The sequence below is a fragment of the Ylistrum balloti genome, unplaced genomic scaffold (assembly GCF_031769215.1).
Source record: "Ylistrum balloti isolate Yb309-2 unplaced genomic scaffold, AGI_CSIRO_Ybal_v1 Utg370552, whole genome shotgun sequence".
Taxonomy (NCBI): domain Eukaryota; kingdom Metazoa; phylum Mollusca; class Bivalvia; order Pectinida; family Pectinidae; genus Ylistrum; species Ylistrum balloti.
This window is the reverse complement of record NW_026782348.1, coordinates 237,996-261,871: the sequence shown is the minus strand read 5'-3', so window position 1 is coordinate 261,871 and position 23,876 is coordinate 237,996. Positions and strand designations below refer to the sequence as shown.

Sequence of the window (23,876 nt, the reverse complement as noted above, 5' to 3'; positions counted from 1 at the left end):
CCTAATTACTTGATGCAAATTTGTTTGTTGCTTATTCAGCCTTTGAATTTCAAGTTGGTTATATGACCCAGTAAAGCTAGACATATTTGTTCTGTAGAAACAGGATTCCCACCATTAAATATATTGTCATTGATAATGTTGGATTAGGATTCCCTTTTTAAGTACAAAATTGAACCCAATATCTCTTCAAGCAAAATATGTTGCAACTGTTTACCAATTCAAATATTCTGTGTAAACAAATTGATTTGATTTAAAAGGCACGTTGAGCAAAGGCCTAGTAATGAAGTTCCCATATCAGACACAGGTATAAATTAGATTTATTGGTGATACTAGAAGATTAATGTGCATATCTGCTCCAGGTATATTACAGGGGGCTATAAATACAGGTAGTTTACTGTCCTTATATAACGTTATACAAAGTGTGGGACCTGAAGGCCTTCCAAAGATTTACAAGTTAACAAATATGTGTGTCAGGTTTTAAGAATTGCTTTTAACAAAATTTTGTTATCATTAGACACTGATTAGAGTAAATCTCACAAAAAACAAAAGTTTTAATCATTGAATTATGAAAGTTCAGAAGGACAGAAGTCAAGGTCACATACATGTATGTAAGTACATAAACATCAAACACAGACATGTCTGAGTGTGTAGCTGGTGACCTAAGTTACACTCTAAGAGAAATACTTTCCTGGTAGCTACCTGTGTACATATTGACTTCCCAGAGCAGCAGGCATGTTTAAGTCAAACCCTTTTTCATTTGGGATGAGGTACCTGTGTTTTATGTAAACTTCCTAGAGGAGCAAGCATTACGACAAACCGAATTATCTTCTGACGAAGTATGTTACTCAGATTGGAAGGCATCTCAATGTCAGATGATAAAAAAAACGGTAGAATACTTTAGTGACAAAGTTTTCATGTCACCATGGTATCGTTTCATCGAGGTACCTGATAACTTAGCATGTGGTTATTAACTTAGCAATCTAAACACATGACTTAACACATTTAGATAGAATATATTAAATGTACAGAATGCAAAGTGCGGTCAAACCTGTTTATAAAGGCCACTCAAGGGAGCAGGGAAAAGTGGCCTTGATACACAGGTGACCTTTATATTGAGGTTTAATTATATTGAATTGTATTACATAAGGAACCTTAAAAGTGGCTTTTATAGACAGATGACCTTGATATAAAGTTGCTTTTTAGGTAGGTTTTACCATAGGTTTCAGTATGTATGAGATGAAAAGTGGTCTAGGCTGAATTGTGTGGCATAGGTTCATAATATGTTGTAATAGTACCTAATCTTTTATGCATTGTGACAATATGTAGGTTCAGAACTCTCCTATAATTTACCTGGCATTAATGTTGTGAGTTTGCGCTAATATCCTTTACACAAGAGTTCAGTTTGGGAAATTCGCTTTATTTTAGGAGTTTAGGAACAAGTTCCAGGTCATCCATATCATTTACAAAAATTTTTTGACTTGAGCTGGAACACCATGGAATACCTACAATAACTTTGTTCTGGGTAAATCTGCTCAGAGTCAAGGTCACTTCTCATAGAAATCTCTTGATGTGTTATCACGCCGCTAATTTTACATGTACATACTAGATTTTGATAAACTCAATACAAAAGCAAAACATAGAAATGCTTTGACAGGTCATCAGACTTATTTTACTCTCTCAGTAATTTTCTTCTGGTATTTGTATTGTTGGCTACCCATTGAAATAAATATATTAAGATATTTCTGAATATTATTTTAAATGTATGTTTTCCTTTGTATATTGTAGGGAGTGGCTACTTTGTGGTGACCCCAGACACATACCGCCTGCCGACGGATGATCCCCAGCAGACCTATCCAATGAGCTGGATGCATTATAACCCAATGTACATCCCTGTTCCAGCTAACAGGCCAAAGTCTCCCATAACACGGTCAATATCCTGTCAGGTCAGCTTGGTGAATCAACCCCAAACAATTCCTCAGGCTCCACTCGTCCAGACTCCGCCTATTCAGATCACACCCATTCAGGCCCCACCAGTGGAATTGTCTAAACCACGGGATGAGATATATACCGATGAGATACGACAGTCTATAGTCAATGAGAAACCTCGTATCAGTCGTAGTTTGAGTGCCAGACATATGAAAGACAAGCCCAGTAAAGATGAACGAGACAACACCAAGTCTGTCAGCAGATGTTCCTCAATGAGAGGAGAACGAGGATGTAGGGGTGGAGAGAACCGTGACCTTAACCTTGCCCATAGCAACCTCAACAAAGTCAAGGATAAAGGTATGCGATATGTCACTGATGATTGACAAGGTCATATTCCGAGTATTGATTACCTGTTCAAACTTCATCTTAACTCGGATTGATGTATATTTCCCCTTGCACTAACTATCAAACTATGAATATTTGTAAAATTCCAATGAATATTAAAAATCATTTGTATATAAAATTTAAAAGAGGCAACAAGTGGCCATCTTTTTCTTTGCATTAAACAAAATGATGAATTCATGACCGGTGCTTGTATACGAGAATGCAAATTCAAACAGTTACTTTGCATTACATACCCTTGGCTTTTGCTATTAGTTTTTTTATTAACCATATTTCTTAATGAGACCATTTCAGTCATTCTGTGTCTGTTTTCCAGGAGAGAAGAAATCTTTGTTATCAAAGTTGTTTGGACGTAAAAAGAAAAAGAAACCGGAGAAACAACCGCAACAGGAGGAAAAGAAAGTGGAATCTCCGACAACAACGACCAGCAGCGGAGAGTATGCCACATTCTCAGCACAGTTCCCTCCTCCTGAATGGCAGTGGTACCAGGAACAGATAGAGAAACAAGAACGAACAAACACCTGGCTTAATCAGCAGAAACCTCCAGGTCAGGATGCTTACACTACTAAACAGGATGGGTCAAGCTCCTCTGATTACGTTTCTCCTCAACAACTGTTTCCGAGGCAACAGGTGTATGAAGCAGCTAGAAGGCATCAACAGAAAGTTTCTAATCCATCCAAACTTAGTCCTTTTGCAGAGCATGACGAAGAACACTACTGCCAGATAGATCCACGATTTGAAGAAAGTTTACGTAATCTACGGGCCTCTACACTGCCACCTGAAGGTTATTATGATGGAAATTGCATGAATAAGAAAAATGATTTAAATCCTGGTTGCCCTAAAAAGACAGCCACATTACCAGTACAGTTACCCCAGAACACAGAGGAGAATCACCATATTCACAGGAGACACTCTGAGAGTCATGGTCACCGTCGACGACACGAAGTCAATGACCGGGTCAGAGTTCGTCGTCACTCAGGTGATAGGAAGCAGTTGTTGGTACAGGCAGATCAATGTTACAATAACAGTTTAGAAAGTGAGGAGACAGTTCCCCTTAATCAACCTTCATTTCCTTATCATACTCAACAGAAACACACTGATCCTGGCATCAGTGATCCACTCTACAGTTCTACTCCACGTGGACTTCAGAAGGATCCAGGAGAAACTGTCCACAACAACACAGTAGATGAACTGTTTAATGAAAAAGTTCAGGAGCGTGTTCACAGAGGCAAAAAATCTAGTAAACACCGACATCGCCATAGTATTGCTTATCACAGTAATTATCCTAAAAATGATATTAGCTATGAATATCATGGAAAACTGCCCAAGAAAAGTTCTATCAAGGCCTTGTCAAGGGACAGTGGTGTTAACTGTGTGGGCTTATCTCAAGGTCAAAATAAAGGTCGTGACAAGGACAGATGTTCAACACCTATAGAATTCCTTACAAAGCGAGGTCATAGTGACGGAAGGAAAGAGTCAAGTAATCAAAAAAGAAACAATATAGATGCAAAATCAGCTAACAAAAAGCACAGCAATAATGAATTGGTTTGTGTAGCCGAAATTAACAGTTGTGTGCCTCCTGAGGCAAGGGAGACAACTCCAGTAACTGAGGTTACTCCCCCTGATGAGTATGTGCCATATAATGTACAGGATGAGGATGAAGGAATGGATGGAGATGTAGACAGCTTTATTGAGGAAAGTGAGCAAAGTTATGACACAGTAATAGACTCTCGGACAAGGAGTAGCAAACGTATCTCAGACTTGTGTGATCAGACTAAAAATTTAAACCTAGGGGATAGTGGATTTAGCTCACCTCGGAACCAAGACAGCTTACAATACAACAGAATCGCAGAGACAGCCAGATGTGAAGAAGTTTTTTATCAGGGTTCCTCATCTGTGGGTAAACATCCCAAACAGTTCCCCACAGTGCAGGAATCAGGTAAATGTCGTTCTAAAGATCCCTCTCTTTACGAGAGATCTAACCTAATAGTGCTAAATAACATGAAGGAAGTGAATCGAGATCAGAACCTGCTTTCCAATCATGTGGTGAACCAGGTTTCACTTTACCATCCAACCACATCGCTGCCCGCCGAGGCTTTGAGGCTTGGTGATAAGTCTCCAGTCCCCTTCAACTTTCAATTCGATGGCGACTACCAAGTAGTAGGAGTAGTATAGGACATTGTTTCCAGTCTGTGTGTTTTTAATCAGTTTTACACCTTTGTTTTATTGAGGATGTATGAAGTATATGTCAGAAATGAGATGGTTGTACATCATTAAATTACTTACACTGATAGTCTAAAATGTTGTTTGTCTAGGTGTGATCTTAGATATTATCCATACAAACTGTAACAGTTCTTAAAACTATGCAATGAATTCTGGTAAAATCATAATTTCAGATTTAGAGATGAGGTGTAATGAAGATGTAATGCCAAACTTAAGTGAAGTGTAAAGGGTTTTCTTGTGTTCTCCCGGGTTTACGTGTTCTCCTGGGTTTACGTGTGTTCTCCTGGGTTTACTCGTGTTCTCCTGGGTTTTCGTGTGTTCTCCTGGGTTTACGCATGTTCTCCTGGGTTTTCGTGTGTTCTCCTGGGTTTATGCGTGTTCTCCTGGGTTTACATGTGCTCTCCTGGGTTTACGTGTACTCTCCTGGGTTTACGTGTGCTCTCCTGGGTTTTCCTGTGTTCTCCTGGGTTTGCATGTGTTCTCCTGGGTTTTCGTGTGTTCTCCTGGGTTTGCATGTGTTCTCCTGGTTGATGAGGATGCTGATGACTAATGATCTTGATACATCTGACTGTATTGCTAATAAATAACAAATCTTAATCTAGTAGTATACTTGCAATATACCTGAAGAACTGGATACAAATATATTCCTGTGCTAAGATTTACAGAAATATTGGTGCATGCATAAGTGTGATGTTTGAGAGTTATTTGAGCGATATTTGTGAGTTAATGTCATCAGGCTATTTCACTGTAGTGAAGTGCCTGTTTTATGTCTCGTTAAATCACAATGTAGGATTTGTAAATAGTAAATTATTTGATGTGGACACCAAGGTCTCAGCGGTAGTGCAATGTGTTTGGATATATGGTGCTGGACATAATTGGATGTCCTTTCACTGCCATCTACCTATTACATAAGGTTAACATTAGATGCTGAGGTATAATTGAAGCATCAGAAATAACATGGTAATAGGATTTACAACTGTCAATATCCATCATCATTATTGATTGAAATGTCAAATGGCAGCAATATTATATATTTCACTTGAGCATTCCTAATAATTATGTGTAATAGATAAACATGTGTTTATACATGTAAATGATTCACAATTTCATTGACACAGAATTTAACATAGATATTTTATGATGACAAAAAGATACTGTGTACATCAAATGGGGGAATTAATTAGGGTTGCAACATTTTGTGTAGTTTCGGACTTTGCTGTTTTGGATTTGTTTGAAAATGTGCTCATTAGTTAGAAAACAAGCGTTAGGCAGTTTTCATTCTACAGTTTCTGTAACTGCATTCCAATAATCGGAATTGAAGCTAATAAATGAATTTGATCTTTTGATTAATTGTTGGAAGTTGGACTCTAATCCTAAGAGGACGCTGAATTGTGGCCTATTATTTAGAATATTTTAGATTGATTTTGTAAAGGCAAGAGCACCACCATTCCAAATATCTGTGTATATACATAACTGTTTTTGTTCATCACATTGCAGTGATGAATCAAAGATTTTTCTCTTGACGATATATATTAAAAAAAAAGAGAGAGTTTTAAGTTGAATGTGTATTTCAACTATTACGATCCCCTTTTGTGCAGCATCTTGCATTGTGCATCATGAACTTTGGGCATTTTCTCCTTTTTCTGGAAAACTTGATGAAATTTTACTAAAATCTTCTATGACTAAAGGCACACCAAATTTATATGGTCCCCAACCCCAATTGGCCCGAGAGGTGGGGCCATAAATGGTCAAATTGATGGCAACTTCAAAATTCTTCTTCTCAATTTCCTGATGTGGTAGAATCAAATACTCCTCATAGGTGGAAAGGCCTTTAGATGTTTTACCAAAATTGTAAATTTCATGACTTCAAGGTGTCGCATTTCCCCAGGGGAGGAGATAAAGTTTACTATAGTTTATATAGGAAAATTACATTTTTGAGCAATAATTTGTTTAGATTGTATTGGAAATAGTTCAAAATAGTTATTGATATATAAGATGACAGTTTGATGAGATGTACATATTGACCTTGGCTGACCCCCCCAGGGGCTGTTGGACAGGCCAAATATGGGCCAAATTGACCGAAAATTAAAACTCTTCTCTTCAATACCTAGATGAAGGAGAACCAAATTCTCTTCATCCTTGGAAGTGTCTTAAGGTGCTTTATAAAAATCATAAATTTCATGACCCCACAGTCTCAAATTCACAACAAACTATAACATTATTTGATATTAATTTAATCTTAATCAAGACAAATTGATATTTCACGATATCCATACACGTTCGGATTACCAGGAAGCAAATAAAAGTGATTATATCTTAAGTTGTAGCTGATATGGAAGTAATCCTACATCAATTGATACAGACACCAAAAAAAAACATGAAATAATTACAATGATATGATTATTGTTGAAGTTACTAATAAATACAAATGTAACTAAAATTCCACTAAGGGTGACACATTACTGATGGTGGTGCTACACTCTGACAGGAAAAGAGGATAGTAAATGGTTTTCCATATAATATCATATATATTTAATGAGTATGGCAGAATATCTAGACTGATCACAAGTGTGAAGTACGAGTGAAAAATAGAAGATATATTCTGTCATATGAGTGAAAGGAATATATATTTGACTGGAAACCATTAAGATTTCCTTTTTATTACATTCTTAAAGAAAAAAAAGTGATGTGGGAAAAAAAAGAGGGAAAACATTTTTAAAAAATGATTTAAACATAGTTTAATAGTTTTATTAGTGTTAAAATAATTCTGGAAATATATTTGTGAATAAGTTGACATCAGATAGTTTGATGTAACACTAGGCAAGACAATGCCATTTTCAATGACTGCTTTACCCGATATTTAAGCAGTTATCTGGTAAGGATCACTTACAAAAATGTTTTATATACCAAATTATAGAAAAACACAAGTGTACACCATAATTGATATGAAAAACCAACTTACTCAACATTTGTTTTTATTTGCAACCAAACAGGAAAAATCTGCAAATTTCGTTGCAGTGACTAGAAAGCATTGCTGCGGGTGGTCTAAACCATTAAAGTTACATCGTCACTGTTGTAAGTGATGACATAAGATCATGATAGAAGCTTTTAATCAAATTCCTGTATTTCTCTGGGGAAAATGTAATTTAAAGTTAAAACCAAGTTATACTAATGGATATATGTGTTCTCCTTATGTCAAGGATCTTTGTTTTATTATGGTGTTTATAGCAGTAGATGAAAAACATGTCCTTAAACTCTTGAAATAAAGAGGGTCTCATCAAATTCATCTGAACTATGCTCATTATATGTGTTCAAATGATACCATTAGTAAGCTACAAACTACTACAGACTTTTTTATATTCAATTTTCGGTAAAGTTGAAAATGATGTGACACATAAGATATTTTAAAAATGTAAAATTCTACAGATATTTTAGTACAACTACGAAGTTTCAAATGAAACTTGGACCCTGTGGGATGACCTTAATCTTTATGGTACAAATTTATGTGTGAAGCATTTCCTGTTCATTCCCCAAAAAATAGAGGATATGGGCAACAAAGATTTGAGATTTGGTCCCTTAAGGACATGATCCCATGTAGTGAAGTTTCACTAGGAATGATCAAGTGTAAGGCCACAGTCCTGAACATCTTGCTTTAGGAAAGAAAGGCTAGCCAATGAGAAGAACTGGTTCAGAAAAGGGACTGCTACATCCCTTATACGCAAAAAAGTTTGTATGCGAGTGTGGCATTACATAAAATACATGACATGTGATAAGATGTGAGTTACTTTAACCTCTTGGTGATCAGCAGATTAAAATGCGTTTTGAAGGAAACCATACAAAAATATCATCATCATATAAAAATTCCCTGCACCTTTTATTGCATAGCCAAAAATATTGCATTCATTAGACCAGATCACGGTCAGGAGATCATAGACATTCAATTGTATGTAACTACATAATGATTATCAACATTTAAAGACATAAACAAAAAATAATTAACATATAATTGTGTTCACTAATGCCATCATTATCTTTATACCTAGCTATGAAAACAAATGCACCAGCTAAAAGATACAGGAAGGTATAATACATTATTACATCTCCCAGGTTCTAAGCAATAGGGAGAAGCCATTTAGTCAACAACACTTTCAGACATCAACAAAACAATGAGGATGCTAACCACAGACTAGAAGCTATTGATGAATCACTTTCTGATTCATCATTATTTTCTACTGTTTAATGGAAAAACATGATCAAAGAAAAAAATGTCAAAGACAATACAATCACTGCTGGTGATAACTTGGACATGTTTTGCAGCACTGTCAAGTGGTGGGAAAAAACCCAACAAGCACAGACCTTCATGAGCAAAGGTTCATTATATACACTGTATATAGATATACGTCCAGCTAACCCAAATCCAGAAATAGTACAAGTCAATTAAATGTGTTAAGGGGTTCAGGAGATGTCTTATCCACGATCTTTTGACTATTGCAGATTACCACCTATATTAGCTGAGGTATGTAGAACTGGATGTTACAATACTGTGGTCTATATATATATATCTTGTACATGATGAACAAATCAACGATACACAGACTTGGCAATTAATTTAAGCCACACTCTACTAAATGAGTGCTAAAACAACATATGCATCTACTTTACATTCCATAATTCACCTCAATGATATATAACTGATATAAATGCATATGAAATGCTGGGTTGAGAAAGTTACTTATATAGATATATACAAAAATGCTTGGATGAGGACAGTTCTATATATAGCTACATACAAAGTCTTCATTTCCTTTAAAAATACAGTAGCTTTTACTTAGATGTGAAAAACCATCTAGTGGATTTAATAACAAACTTGAGTTGTAGCTAATAATTAATTTATAAGTGAAAGCAAAATACAAAGCAAGTACCTAACAAATATATATATATATATATATAGGATATAAGGTCCAACAATATCTATAATTATCAATAATATAATCTGGAAATTTTGTATCACCATTAAATTTCAACAAAAATATATAAATCTTTGTTTTAAAGAATCTACACGTGACATAAACATAGTGTTTTCTAAACTGTCTTGAGAGAAGACCTGGGCCTGTATTCATGAAACCATTCTCATGCTCAAGCCTAGATTTTGTACTCAAGATAACTTTTTCATAATTCACCGAAATTATATCCAATAATACAAATGTCAAATATAAACATGTAGCATCTGGCTTGAAGTCCTTTCAAAGTATTTTCTAATCTTTGACAAAATCAGCCTCTTTTTTCTGAATTTTTAACTAAAGAAAGATTTAAGACTTGAGCACAAAATTCATGCTTGAGCATGAGAACGGTTTCGTGATAATGATTCGTACTTAGCTCTCAATATCCAACATACTGGAGTCACCAGTCATATTGATGGAGTCACTGGTCATATTGATGGAGTCACCAGTCATATTGATGGAGTCGCTGGTCATATTGATGGAGTTGCTGGTCATATTGGTGGAGTCACTGGTCATATTGATGGAGTCGCTGGTCATATTGGTGGAGTCACCGGTCATATTGGATGAGTTTGCAGTCAAATTACTGGAGTCACTAGCTACATTGATAGAGTCACCGGTCATATTTATGCAGTCACCAGTCACATTACTTGAGTCCCCTTCTGAATTAATGGAGTCGCCGTTGGATTTACTGGAGTCTTTGGTCCTGCTGATTGCATCACTTGCAGTAACATCCGTTGGGGAATCCAAGTAATCCAGTGTTGTGTTCATTCCAGCATTTCCATGACACCTGGAAATAAATAACATTCATTTCAAACACTGCCGAAAAATTGTTCAAAGTAAAAGTAATAATCTCGATAAAATTTGTGGAAAAAAACTTTCCCAGTACCAAAGCAGTAACTAACAATTTCAGTAAAGATTAACAAACTTTCCCTGTACCAAAGCAGTAACTAACAATTTCAGTAAAGATTAACAAACTTTCCCTGTACCAAAGCAGTAACTAACAATTTCAGTAAAGATTAACAAACTTTCCCAGTACCAAAGCAGTAACTAACAATTTCAGTAAAGATTAACAAACTTTCCCAGTACCAAAGCAGTAACTAACAATTTCAGTAAAGATTAACAAACTTTCCCTGTACCACAGCAGTAACTGATAATTTTTAGTAAAATTAATATAAACTTTCCCTGTATCTCAGCAGTAACTAACAATTTCAATAAACTTTCCCTGTACCACAGCAGTAACTGATAATTTTTAGTAAAATTAATATAAACTTTCCCTGTACCACAGCAGTAACTGATAATTTCAGTAAAGATTAACAAACTTTCCCTGTACCACAGCAGTAACTGATAATTTCAGTAAAATTAATATAAACTTTCCCTGTACCTCAGCAGTAACTAACAATTTCAATTTCAACCACAGCAGTAACTAACAATTTCAATAAACTTTCCCTGTACCTCAGCAGTAACTAACAATAAACTTTCCCTGTATCTCAGCAGTAACTAACAATTTCAATAAACTTTCCCTGTACCACAGCAGTAACTAACAATTTCAATAAACTTTCCTGTACCTCAGCAGTAACTAATAATTTCAATAAACTTTCCCTGTATCTCAGCAGTAACTAACAATTTCAATAAACTTTCCCTGTACCACAGCAGTAACTAACAATTTCAATAAACTTTCCTGTACCTCAGCAGTAACTAACAATTTCAATAAACTTTCCTGTACCTCAGCAGTACCTAACAATTTCAATAAACTTTCCCTGTACCACAGCAGTAACTAACAATTTCAATAAACTTTCCCTGTACCACAGCAGTAACTAACAATTTCAATAAACTTTCCTGTACCTCAGCAGTAACTAACAATTTCAGTAAAATTAATATAAACTTTCCCTGTATCTCAGCAGTAACTAACAATTTCAGTAAAATTAATATAAACTTTCCCTGTACCTCAGCAGTAACTAACAATTTCAGTAAAATTAATATAAACTTTCCCTGTAGTAACTAACAATTTCAGTACCACAGCAGTAACTGATAATTTTTAGTAAAATTAATATAAACTTTCCCTGTACCTCAGCAGTAACTAACAATTTCAGTAAAATTAATATAAACTTTCCCTGTACCTCAGCAGTAACTAACAATTTCAGTAAAATTAATATAAACTTTCCCTGTATCTCAGCAGTAACTAACAATTTCAATAAACTTTCCCTGTACCTCAGCAGTAACTAACAATTTCAGTAAAATTAATATAAACTTTCCCTGTATCTCAGCAGTAACTAACAATTTCAATAAACTTTCCTGTACCACAGCAGTAACTATCAATTTCAATAAGCTTTCCCTGTACCACAGCAGTAACTAACAATTTCAGTAAAATTAATATAAACTTTCCCTGTACCTCAGCAGTAACTAACAATTTCAGTAAAATTAATATAAACTTTCCCTGTACCTCAGCAGTAACTAACAATTTCAGTAAAATTAATATAAACTTTCCCTGTACCTCAGCAGTAACTAACAATTTCAGTAAAATTAATATAAACTTTCCCTGTACCTCAGCAGTAACTAACAATTTCAATAAACTTTCCCTGTACCTCAGCAGTAACTAACAATTTCAGTAAAATTAATATAAACTTTCCCTGTACCTCAGCAGTAACTAACAATTTCAGTAAAATTAATATAAACTTTCCCTGTACCTCAGCAGTAACTAACAATTTCAGTAAAATTAATATAAACTTTCCTGTACCTCAGCAGTAACTAACAATTTCAATAAACTTTCCCTGTACCTCAGCAGTAACTAACAATTTCAGTAAAATTAATATAAACTTTCCCTGTACCTCAGCAGTAACTAACAATTTCAGTAAAATTAATATAAACTTTCCCTGTACCTCAGCAGTAACTAACAATTTCAGTAAAATTAATATAAACTTTCCCTGTACCAAAGCAGCAACAGTTTCAACTTTCCCTGTACCTCAGCAGTAACTAACAATTTCAGTAAAATTAATATAAACTTTCCCTGTACCTCAGCAGTAACTAACAATTTCAGTAAAATTAATATAAACTTTCCCTGTACCTCAGCAGTAACTAACAATTTCAGTAAAATTAATATAAACTTTCCCTGTACCTCAGCAGTAACTAACAATTTCAGTAAAATTAATATAAACTTTCCCTGTACCTCAGCAGTAACTAACAATTTCAGTAAAATTAATATAAACTTTCCCTGTACCTCAGCAGTAACTAACAATTTCAGTAAAATTAATATAAACTTTCCCTGTATCTCAGCAGTAACTAACAATTTCAATAAACTTTCCCTGTACCACAGCAGTAACTAACAATTTCAATAAACTTTCCCTGTACCTCAGCAGTAACTAACAATTTCAATAAACTTTCCCTGTACCTCAGCAGTACCTAAGAATGCCAGTAAAATTAATATAAACTTTCCCTGTACCTCAGCAGTAACTAACAATTTCAGTAAAATTAATATAAACTTTCCCTGTACCTCAGCAGTAACTATCAATTTCAATAAACTTTCCCTGTACCACAGCAGTACCTAACAATTTCAATAAAATTAATATAAGCTTTCCCTGTACCACAGCAGTAACTAACAATTTCAATAAACTTTCCCTGTACCTCAGCAGTAACTAACAATTTCAGTAAAATTAATATAAACTTTCCCTGTACCTCAGCAGTAACTAACAATTTCAATAAATAAACTTTCCCTGTACCTCAGCAGTAACTAACAATTTCAATAAACTTTCCCTGTACCTCAGCAGTAACTAACAATTTCAGTAAAATTAATATAAACTTTCCCTGTATCTCAGCAGTAACTAACAATTTCAATAAACTTTCCCTGTACCTCAGCAGTACCTAACAATTTCAGTAAAATTAATATAAACTTTCCCTGTACCTCAGCAGTAACTAACAATTTCAATAAGCTTTCCCTGTACCACAGCAGTAACTAACAATTTCAATAAAATTAATATAAACTTTCCCTGTACCTCAGCAGTAACTAACAATTTCAGTAAAATTAATATAAACTTTCCCTGTACCTCAGCAGTAACTAACAATTTCAGTGAAATTAATATGAACCTTCCCAGTACCAAAGCAGAAACAAACAGTTTCAATCAGATTAATATAAACTTTCCCTGTACCTCAGCAGTAACTAACAATTTCAGTAAAATTAATATAAACTTTCCCTGTACCTCAGCAGTAACTAACAATTTCAATAAAATTAATATAAACTTTCACTGTACCTCAGCAGTAACTAACAATTTCAGTAAAATTAATATAAACTTTCCCTGTACCTCAGCAGTAACTAACAATTTCAATAAACTTTCCCTGTACCTCAGCAGTACCTAACAATTTCAGTAAAATTAATATAAACTTTCCCTGTACCTCAGCAGTAACTAACAATTTCAGTAAAATTAATATAAACTTTCCCTGTACCTCAGCAGTAACTAACAATTTCAGTAAAATTAATATAAACTTTCCCTGTACCTCAGCAGTAACTAACAATTTCAGTAAAATTAATATAAACTTTCCCTGTACCTCAGCAGTAACTAACAATTTCAATAAACTTTCCCTGTACCTCAGCAGTACCTAACAATTTCAGTAAAATTAATATAAACTTTCACTGTACCTCAGCAGTAACTAACAATTTCAATAAAATTAATATAAACTTTCCCTGTACCTCAGCAGTAACTAACAATTTCAATAAACTTTCCCTGTACCTCAGCAGTAACTGATAATTTTTAGTAAAATTAATATAAACTTTCACTGTACCTCAGCAGTAACTAACAATTTCAATAAACTTTCCCTGTACCTCAGCAGTAACTAACAATTTCAGTAAAATTAATATAAACTTTCCCTGTACCTCAGCAGTAACTAACAATTTCAGTAAAATTAATATAAACTTTCCCTGTACCTCAGCAGTAACTAACAATTTCAGTAAAATTAATATAAACTTTCCCTGTACCTCAGCAGTAACTAACAATTTCAATAAACTTTCCTTGTACCTCAGCAGTAACTAACAATTTCAATAAAATTAATATAAACTTTCCCTGTACCTCAGCAGTAACTAACAATTTCAGTAAAATTAATATAAACTTTCCCTGTATCTCAGCAGTAACTAACAATTTCAGTAAAATTAATATAAACTTTCCCTGTATCTCAGCAGTAACTAACAATTTCAGTAAAATTAATATAAACTTTCCCTGTACCTCAGCAGTAACTAACAATTTCAGTAAAATTAATATAAACTTTCCTGTACCTCAGCAACAATTTCAATAAACTAAGCAATTTTCAGTAAAATTAATATAAACTTTCCCTGTATCTCAGCAGTACCTAAGAATGCCAGTAAAATTAATATAAACTTTCCCTGTATCTCAGCAGTAACTAACAATTTCAATAAACTTTCCCTGTACCTCAGCAGTAACTAACAATTTCAGTAAAATTAATATAAACTTTCCCTGTACCTCAGCAGTAACTAACAATTTCAATAAACTTTCCTTGTACCTCAGCAGTACCTAAGAATGCCAATAAGACTGCAATGTACTGTAAATTCTAATAAGAAGAATTTATTTGACATGTATACCATGTAAGTGTATATCACATCTCTTTTTTTTCACCAGATGGATGTGGTCATTAACATCATGCTTGTGGCCTTACAGCACCAGTTCTATTTTTAGAAGTCTGATCCAGTAGCGCCATCTGCAACTTTAGATTTCTAGGTCCAGTAACACCATTTGAAACTGTGCATTGCTGTGGCAAAGAAACACCATCTTTCTGTCTAGAAACCAGTGGATACAAGTGGGTAACACCACCTGTGTCCTTATGAAGATGCACCATCAATGCCTCGTCACACATGTGGTTTAGTAGCACCATCCAGAGATGACTGTGGTCTCTTGACCTGCGCCTCAGCAACACACTTAGTCCATTATTAACACATCTCTAAATGCTCATTTAAATTTAACATCCTATCAACATCTAAGGACAGCTCCAGAAGCTAGAAGTTTGAAACTAAATAGTAAATATCAGGAACTTAACAAGATTATCAGTGAAACTGATGAACGCTCTCCAAAATTAATTCTAATGGACACAAAATTTCAACAAAGACAACAACTCTGTAATTAAGAGGTTTCGGCCCTTGAATTAGGTTAAAAGCATACACCAAGTTTCATTATTCTAGTTTAAATGAAATCAAAGTTACATGCCATGGACATGAACATTTTAACAAAGGACCATAACTCTGTAATTAAGGGATAATGGGTGCTGAATTTGGTACAGTGTACATTGCCTTAGTATGACCAATGTATATACCAAGTTTCATGATTCTTGCTTAACTTTGTCAAAGTTATGCTCCCGACACAAAAGAATAGATAGACAAAATGGAAATTACTAGTATATGCTTCCTGGAAAATCTTAGGGCTACATAACAAAGTTGATCACCTACAGGTGAAATATAACCATGTTAACCACAGAAACCATTTCACTGTTAATTAGTGTAGAGAAATACAGAGAAATACACACACCACTGTAGTATACCACAGAAACCATTTCACTGTTAATTAGTGTAGAGAAACACAGAGTAATACACACACCACTGTAGTATACCACAGAAACCATTTCACTGTTAATTAGTGTAGAGAAACACAGAGTAATATACACACCACTGGAGTAAACAGCTGACAGAGGAAGGTAAACAAATGGAATGAAATATTTTATATAACATTATATTAATTTTATTTTTTGCACGTATTTGTATTATCATATTCATTATTTAACCTAATCCTGAATTTTCTGCTGTGATAATCATAATGCTTTTTTTTTTAATATATGTAGCCTTTGTTTTTTTTTGTTTGTTTTTTTTTTGGTTTTGTTTTTTTGTATTATGGTTTTATTGTGTATATTTTTATGTTACTGGATAAATCAGTTAATAAAGGATACATCTCAAACTTAAGTACTTTAGTCTGTTTTTAAATCTAAATAACAGTTTTCTGTTATGGTCAGTATCATCATGTTGACCAAATTTTGACTCCTAAGTCAAACTACATCCTTACATTTTAACCCTAAACTGATAATAATTTTTACTGTATAACTGTATTTAGTGTATCCTAACAATGTATTTAGTGTATCCTGACAATGTATTTACTGTATCCTAACAATATATTTACTGTATCCTAACAATGTATTTACTGTATCCTAACAATGTATTTACTGTATCTTAACAATGTATTTACTGTATCTTAACAATGTATTTACTGTATCTTAACAATGTATTTACTGTATCCTAACAATGTATTTACTGTATCTTAACAATGTATTTACTGTATCTTTACAATATATTTACTGTATCCTAACAATGTATTTAGTGTATCCTAACAATGTATTTAGTGTATCCTAACAATATATTTATTGTATCTTAGCAATGTATCATATTTCATTTCCTTGATCATAACATGATCAGGCATACTTAATGAAACAGTTTTGGCACAGAGGGTCACAAGCCAATGCATTCTGTGGTTACATGTTAAAAAGTTAAATTAAGAAAAACTGTGACTAACAAGGGTATTTAAGCAAATCGTGGTAATGAGTAATGCCTAAAAACAATCTTTTGAACTTTAAAAGAAAAATTTTAAAAAATGGGAAAAAACTACAAGAACCACATAATTAAATGATAAGCCTTGCCTTAGTTTGCGACGTTTTTTTCTGTTGATAAGATGTATTAAATTTTCAATAACTTCTGTAAGTTATGTATGTATGAAAGATATTTATCATAGTATAATCATTATGAATTTACATATATTATAGATTATAATGAACTTTTATCATTCCTTATGCACCTTTCTTTTTCTGTCCTTTTTTCTGTCTTTTCTATCTATAACTTTTTCTTTCTCTTTCTAAAAACAGTACAAAGCTATGTTTATAAAATAATCATGTCTCTGCTCTGCTTTACTTACATGTTTGAGAGGATAAGTACATGCATCTTATTATTTGTAAGGTGATAAAGAGTGAAGAGGCTTCCAAAATTTTGTAAAAGGTTGAACAAGGAAAATGATGTGTATGTGTTTAAGAATCGAGTAGTAAAAATGTGGTTTGTACTGCTGTACAAATAGATTTAACCCACAAAGACTGGGACAAAGTTATGACATGTTGCCTGGTTACTGTGCATGGTTATATGGTAATTGGTTAATTTCTCATTTCTGTGTTTACTCACTTCCTCATGATTGTCTTAGGTTTGTGTTGATCATGAGTGACCATAACATGTGAGTCTGTGAGACCACAGGTAGTGACCTATCGGTAGGCAAGTAGCCACGACCTGTTTCAGTGCCTACATGGTTACAGTCTATCATTGGTCACCAGCACTGGTGTCCTGTCAGTTGGGACATCTTGAGTAATCTCCCTTGAGTAGATGTTGATGTTAGGACAACTCCCATATATACTGTGTAACTTACAGTTACCTCCCTTAGTCTATAGTCTGGTACTGGGTAGATGCACAGCTGTTACTGTGTTTCTATTGAGTGGTGGTATATTTAAATTCGTGGAGTCGCCTCCCTTCTCTGTAGGTGACATTTGTAGCTGGAGTAACATCCCTTGTTAGTAGTTGCAGTAGTTGAGAAATGTTCTTGGTGTTTCATCCTTTCAAGTGGTTGGTAGTTTGTGTTTTATCAAGATTTTCTTTTCCATGGTATGTCACTAGATGTTGACAACACAAAACATTGACATGAGGGGTGACATGGGGCAATGAAACAAGAGGTAACACTTCAGTCTCCTGACACCACACCTCTCTTCATCAATCCTGCCTCCCTTCACCACCCCTCTCTATATTACACCATTCTCCCTTCACCACACCTCTCCACACCACTCCTGTCTCCTCACACTACACCTCTCTTCATCACTCCAGTCTCCCAACATTACACCTCTCTTCATCACTCCAGTCTCCCAACATTACACCTCTCTTCATCACTCCAGTCTCCCAACATTACATCTCTCTTCATCACTCCAGTCTCCTTACATTACACCTCTCTTCATCACTCCAGTTTCCCCACACCACACCTCTCTACATCACTCCTGTCTCCTCACACTACACCTCTCTTCATCACTCCAATCTCTCCACACCACACCTCTCTACATCACTCCTGTCTCCTCACAGTACACCTCTCTTCATCAATCCAGTCTCCCCACAGCACACCTCTCTACATCACTCCTGTCTCCTCACACTACACCTCTCTTCATCACTCCAACCTCCCCAGACCTCACCTCTCTACATCACTCCAGTCTCCCACACCACACCTCTATACATCACTCCCGTCTCCCTAGACTACACCTCTCTTCATCAATCCAGTCTTCCCACACTACACCTCTATACATCACTCCCGTCTCCCTAGACTACACCTCTCTTCATCAATCCAGTCTCCCCACACCACACCTCTATACATCACTCCCGTCTCCCTAGACTACACCTCTCTTCATCAATCCAGTCTCCCCACACCACACCTCTATACATCACTCATGTGTCCCCACACCACACCTCTCCAAATAATTCCAGTTCCCTCACCTCCTCCCTTCACTCTATATCTCTACATTACCCCAGTCCCCCAAACCAAATCTCTCCTCATTTCTTTAGCCCTCAAACACCACTCCTCTCTATATCAATACAGTCTTCATACACCACTCCTCTCTATATCAATAGTCTTTCTACACCACATCTTTCATCATAACTTCAGCTTCCCCATACTGACATTCTCACCAAGATGTTGTATACTGACATTATTACCACATATACCGACACTCTCACCTGTATGTTTTATACTGACACTCTTACAAATATTCTGTATACTGACACTCTAACCAATATGTTTTATACTGACACTCTCACAAATATTCTGTATACTGACACTCTAATCAATATGTTTTATACTGACACTCTCACAAATATTCTGTATACTGACACTCTCACAAATATTCTGTATACTGACACTCTCACAAATATTCTGTATATGGATACTCTCACAAATATTCTGTATACTGACACTCTCACAAATATTCTGTTTATGGATGCTCTCACAAATATTCTGTATACTGACACTCTCACAAATATTCTGTATACTGACACTCTCACAAATATTCTGTATACTGGCACTCTCACAAATATTCTGTATACTGACACTCTCACAAATATTCTGTATACTGACACTCTCACAAATATTCTGTATATGGATACTCTCACAAATATTCTGTATACTGACACTCTCACAAATATTCTGTTTATGGATGCTCTCACAAATATTCTGTATACTGACACTCTCACAAATATTCTGTATACTGACACTCTCACAAATATTCTGTATACTGACACTCTCACAAATATTCTGTATACTGACACTCTCACAAATATTCTGTATACTGACACTCTCACAAATATTCTGTTTATGGATGCTCTCACAAATATTCTGTATACTGACACTCTCACAAATATTCTGTATACTGACACTCTCACAAATATTCTGTATACTGACACTCTCACAAATATTCTGTATACTGACACTCTCACCAATATGTTTTATACTGACACTCTCACAAATATTCTGTATACTGAGACTCTCACAAATATTCTGTATACTGACACTCTCACCAATATTACCCTCTGTAAACCTCTGTAAACTAAGTTTTGTGTTAACCTTAGAAAACTGCTATTTACTCAAATAGCACCACCGATAAAAACCACTGTATAATAATGCCATCATTTCTTTTATCCTTTTTTTTTACTTACACCCTGATCAATTATACCTTCTCTATATTGACACTCTTATAAACCGTTACGTCTGAATACGGACAAAGATAAAAGTATCTGTGATAGCCGAGACATCTATAACAGAGAGGTTTGACATCAGCAATGAAATGTCCCATTCACCAAATATTTACCTGTCATCACTGTCACAACTGGTGCCTTCTTTTGGAATGCTGTGGCTGTAAAATAAAGACAAACACACTGTATATAGCTTTTGACTTGACTTACCTCCCTTACACTGGTGACCTGTAAAACAAGTCACATTCCTGAACTCTACATTTAACAAATACTTATAATTCTGCAACAAAAAGCCTCCCTTGATAGGAGGCCATTAATGAAATTGAAGACGTAGATGGCATGCTGGCAACAACTAAACATAACCAGCCCAACAGTATAGAAAGAAGAAAATAACATTTAGTTTTCTACCAAAATCTTTATAATCATGAAATTGATATACTGAGCAAAAACCTTCACAATAAATCAAGCAGTGAGATCCAACTAATTCCTGAAATGAAAACATGTGTTTAAGGTTTTGCTGGAAACCAAATATAATATCAGAGTGTGATAGCTTACACCCAGTCTGAGAATGAAAACTCACTCAATGTCAGAGTGTGATAGCTTACACCAAGTCTGAGAATGAAAACTCACTCAATGTCAGAGTGTGATAACTTACACCAAGTCTGAGAATGAAAACTCACTCAATGTCAGAGTGTGATAACTTACACCAAGTCTGAGAATGAAAACTCACTCAATGTCAGTGTGTGATAGCTTACACCAAGTCTGAGAATGAAAACTCACTCAATGTCAGTGTGTGATAGCTTACACCAAGTCTGAGAATAAAAACTCACTCAATGTCAGAGTGTGCGAATACCTATAACCTGTCAAGAGTAAACACCAATATGGGTCTACTTCTTTAGTAAATAAGTTTAGATTTGTACAAAATTACAATCATTATACTTAATATTTCAGAGTTTGATTTTTTAAGTGTTCTTCATTATAAAATAATAGACTGCCACTGAAACAGTATATATACTTACTTCAATGGGTCTTTACAAGTCTGAAGTACCATGGAGTTAGGACTATGGTCACGTAGCTTGTCAATCCCAGGCATCTCCAGACAATCATTTGAAAATTTCTTTATGGTTACAGGGGAAAATGACCTTGACCTAGACCTTGGGGATGATGTGTGACTGCTTTCCAGCAGTGACTGTTGCTGACTAGAGTTAAACAACAATTGGTTAATCTTGGGTGATGTCTGTGGTGACTCTTTGTTGTTACATTGTATTGTTGGTGAGGAGGGCTGCTCCTCGGACAGTTTACTGCTGTTCAGGTCTTCAGAGCTCACTGGTAATGGTGGAGACATGGACCTAGAGCATGGATCTCCGTGGTTACTGTCTTGTGACTGGGATCTGTAGCACCTATCTCCATGGTTACGATCCTGTGATTCTGACCTTGAGCGTCTATCTCTGTGGTTACGATCCTGTGATTCTGACCTGGAGGATCTATCTCTATGGTTACAATCTTGTGATTTGGACCGTGATCGTCTATCTCTGTGATTACGATCCTGTGATTCTGACCTGGAGGATCTATCTCCATGGTTGAGATCTTGTGACTTTGAGGAATTTTGTTGAGACACTGTCTTGCCATTCACCACCTGTCCTGGGGACTTGGATTTTGAATGTGTCTTTGACCTGCAATACAGTGCATTTATCACTTCAGTAGAGTAAATACAATGATAAATCATAACATGACTTCTTCAGAGGGCATCATAAAAGAGGCCTGTGGGGCCTGTATCACTCATCTGGCTTCACTTGAATGAAATTACTTCATGAACTGAAAGAAAAGAAATTCTACATATGCAAGCACATGACACACAACATATCCATATTTCTATAACACTCAAGAGTCAGCCAAACCATTCCTCCAGAAGTAAGAATTTAAAGAATTTGCTCTATTTCCTATATTGGGGCCCCACCCCAGGGAGCTGAGATTCACTATTTACACAAAAGTGATTACCCTTCACCTGAAAACGCTTCTGGTAATTTGGACAAAATCCAATCGTTTTTATTTGAGGAGTAGGATTTTAGAAAATATACAACAACTTCTTCCACTAAAACATCGAAAATCTTTGAGTTAAAACAAACTTTATGGTGTTAGGAAAGCATCCCCACATCCTATTCAAGGTAACACTAAAGATCATAAAATGTTCATGTTATGTTATATTTAAAGTTTAGGAAATCAAAAGCAATATGTTTGTTACATCATACACAAACAGAATTTCTTTAAATCTCTGAAATATAAAATTCAGTCAACTACTCAATACTGATAGACATAAGAGGCCCATGGGCCTAAAAGACTTCTTCTCTGGTGAGATAGAAATCAAGCACACACTTATCATCTACACAGATGAGATTACACTTACATTACAATATATTGTGTAATACAGGTGTGACTACACTTACCTTACACAGGGTTTCTTTCTATCTCTAGAAGAGGATCCTGACTGTCTGCTTTTCTTTCTCTTGTGAGACCTTGACATTGACCTTGACCTTGACCGAGAATATGACCTAGAATTGCAATAACAGTAAACTTTTCATTGATTCACGAACACTGTTTCAGCATATCATGGAAGTCCACTATGGCTGGACACAGTGAATCTATTAAGTACTGATGGTTTCATTTTCTGAGAGTGTAAATTATTTCACATTGCTTCACCAGTACTCATGTACTCCAGTACCCAATCTATGAGGTATTGACAATTAATAAATACATTAACCTACTGCTAATAAGCATTTGCTTACCTAAACTGCTGTATTAAAGAATTGTTTTCAACAAAGTCTTAAGGGGAAAAAAACCACTTGATAATCAATTTGGTTCTTAACATATATCTAGTGCCTACTGATAAACATACACAAGCATCACAATCACTTTGATTGAAAACTTTAATAAAACTGTCCAAAATAAACTGTGTTTATTATCTTATGAAATGAACTTATTTGATATTCTAATTCATGAACAAAAAATGACCTCTGATTCACTATGACCTCTTTGGAACACAGTGGCAGCTACTTGACCACCTTACCACAACCTTGAACTTTGGAATGGTGTTATAGATATATAGTTGAATAAAAATACAAAATTATCAATAATAACAAGATTCATTTACATTATTGTTTGTTTGTGTTTTTTTGTGCTAGAAGTTTAAAGAAAGTTATAGTTATTAATTTGAGAAAAAGCCATAAAGTCTTGGGAAAATTTCCAGCAGACAAATGGCTACTCATGACCTTCAAACACAACCTTCATAAAATGAAAGTGCCTTATCAGATTGCATCATCCCTGCTAGCCAAAATCCTCTCTGAACTCCTCACCTCTACCAGCCCAAACCCCCTCCCAACTCAACTCCTCATCTCTGCAAGCCCAAACCCCCTCCCAACTCAACTTGTCTCCTCTGCCAGCCCAAACCCCCTCCCAACTCAACTCCTCACCTCTGCAAGCCCAAACCCCCTCTCAACTCAACTTGTCTCCTCTGACAGCCCAAACCCCCTCCC

At 35.2% G+C, this 23,876-nt stretch overlaps 2 protein-coding genes across 2 annotated transcripts in view; one reads left to right on the top strand and one right to left on the bottom strand.

Moving 5' to 3' along the window:
- LOC132556168 (uncharacterized) overlaps window positions 1–4,503 on the top strand; it is a 29,131-nt gene extending 24,628 nt beyond the window's left edge. The window contains exons 3-4 of the mRNA XM_060220557.1: window positions 1,786–2,283; window positions 2,645–4,503. Of these exons, the coding sequence (XP_060076540.1) occupies window positions 1,786–2,283; window positions 2,645–4,503 (2,357 nt within the window). The remainder of the gene's footprint in view (window positions 1–1,785; window positions 2,284–2,644) is intronic.
- Window positions 4,504–9,923: 5,420 nt separating this feature from the next.
- The window catches only part of LOC132556145 (uncharacterized protein DDB_G0287625-like), a 40,720-nt gene continuing 26,767 nt past the window's right edge, over window positions 9,924–23,876 (bottom strand). Inside the window, exons 7-10 of the mRNA XM_060220534.1 lie at window positions 22,833–22,895; window positions 21,366–22,019; window positions 20,463–20,507; window positions 9,924–10,338 (exon numbers count right to left, since the gene is read on the bottom strand). Of these exons, the coding sequence (XP_060076517.1) occupies window positions 9,924–10,338; window positions 20,463–20,507; window positions 21,366–22,019; window positions 22,833–22,895 (1,177 nt within the window). The remainder of the gene's footprint in view (window positions 10,339–20,462; window positions 20,508–21,365; window positions 22,020–22,832; window positions 22,896–23,876) is intronic.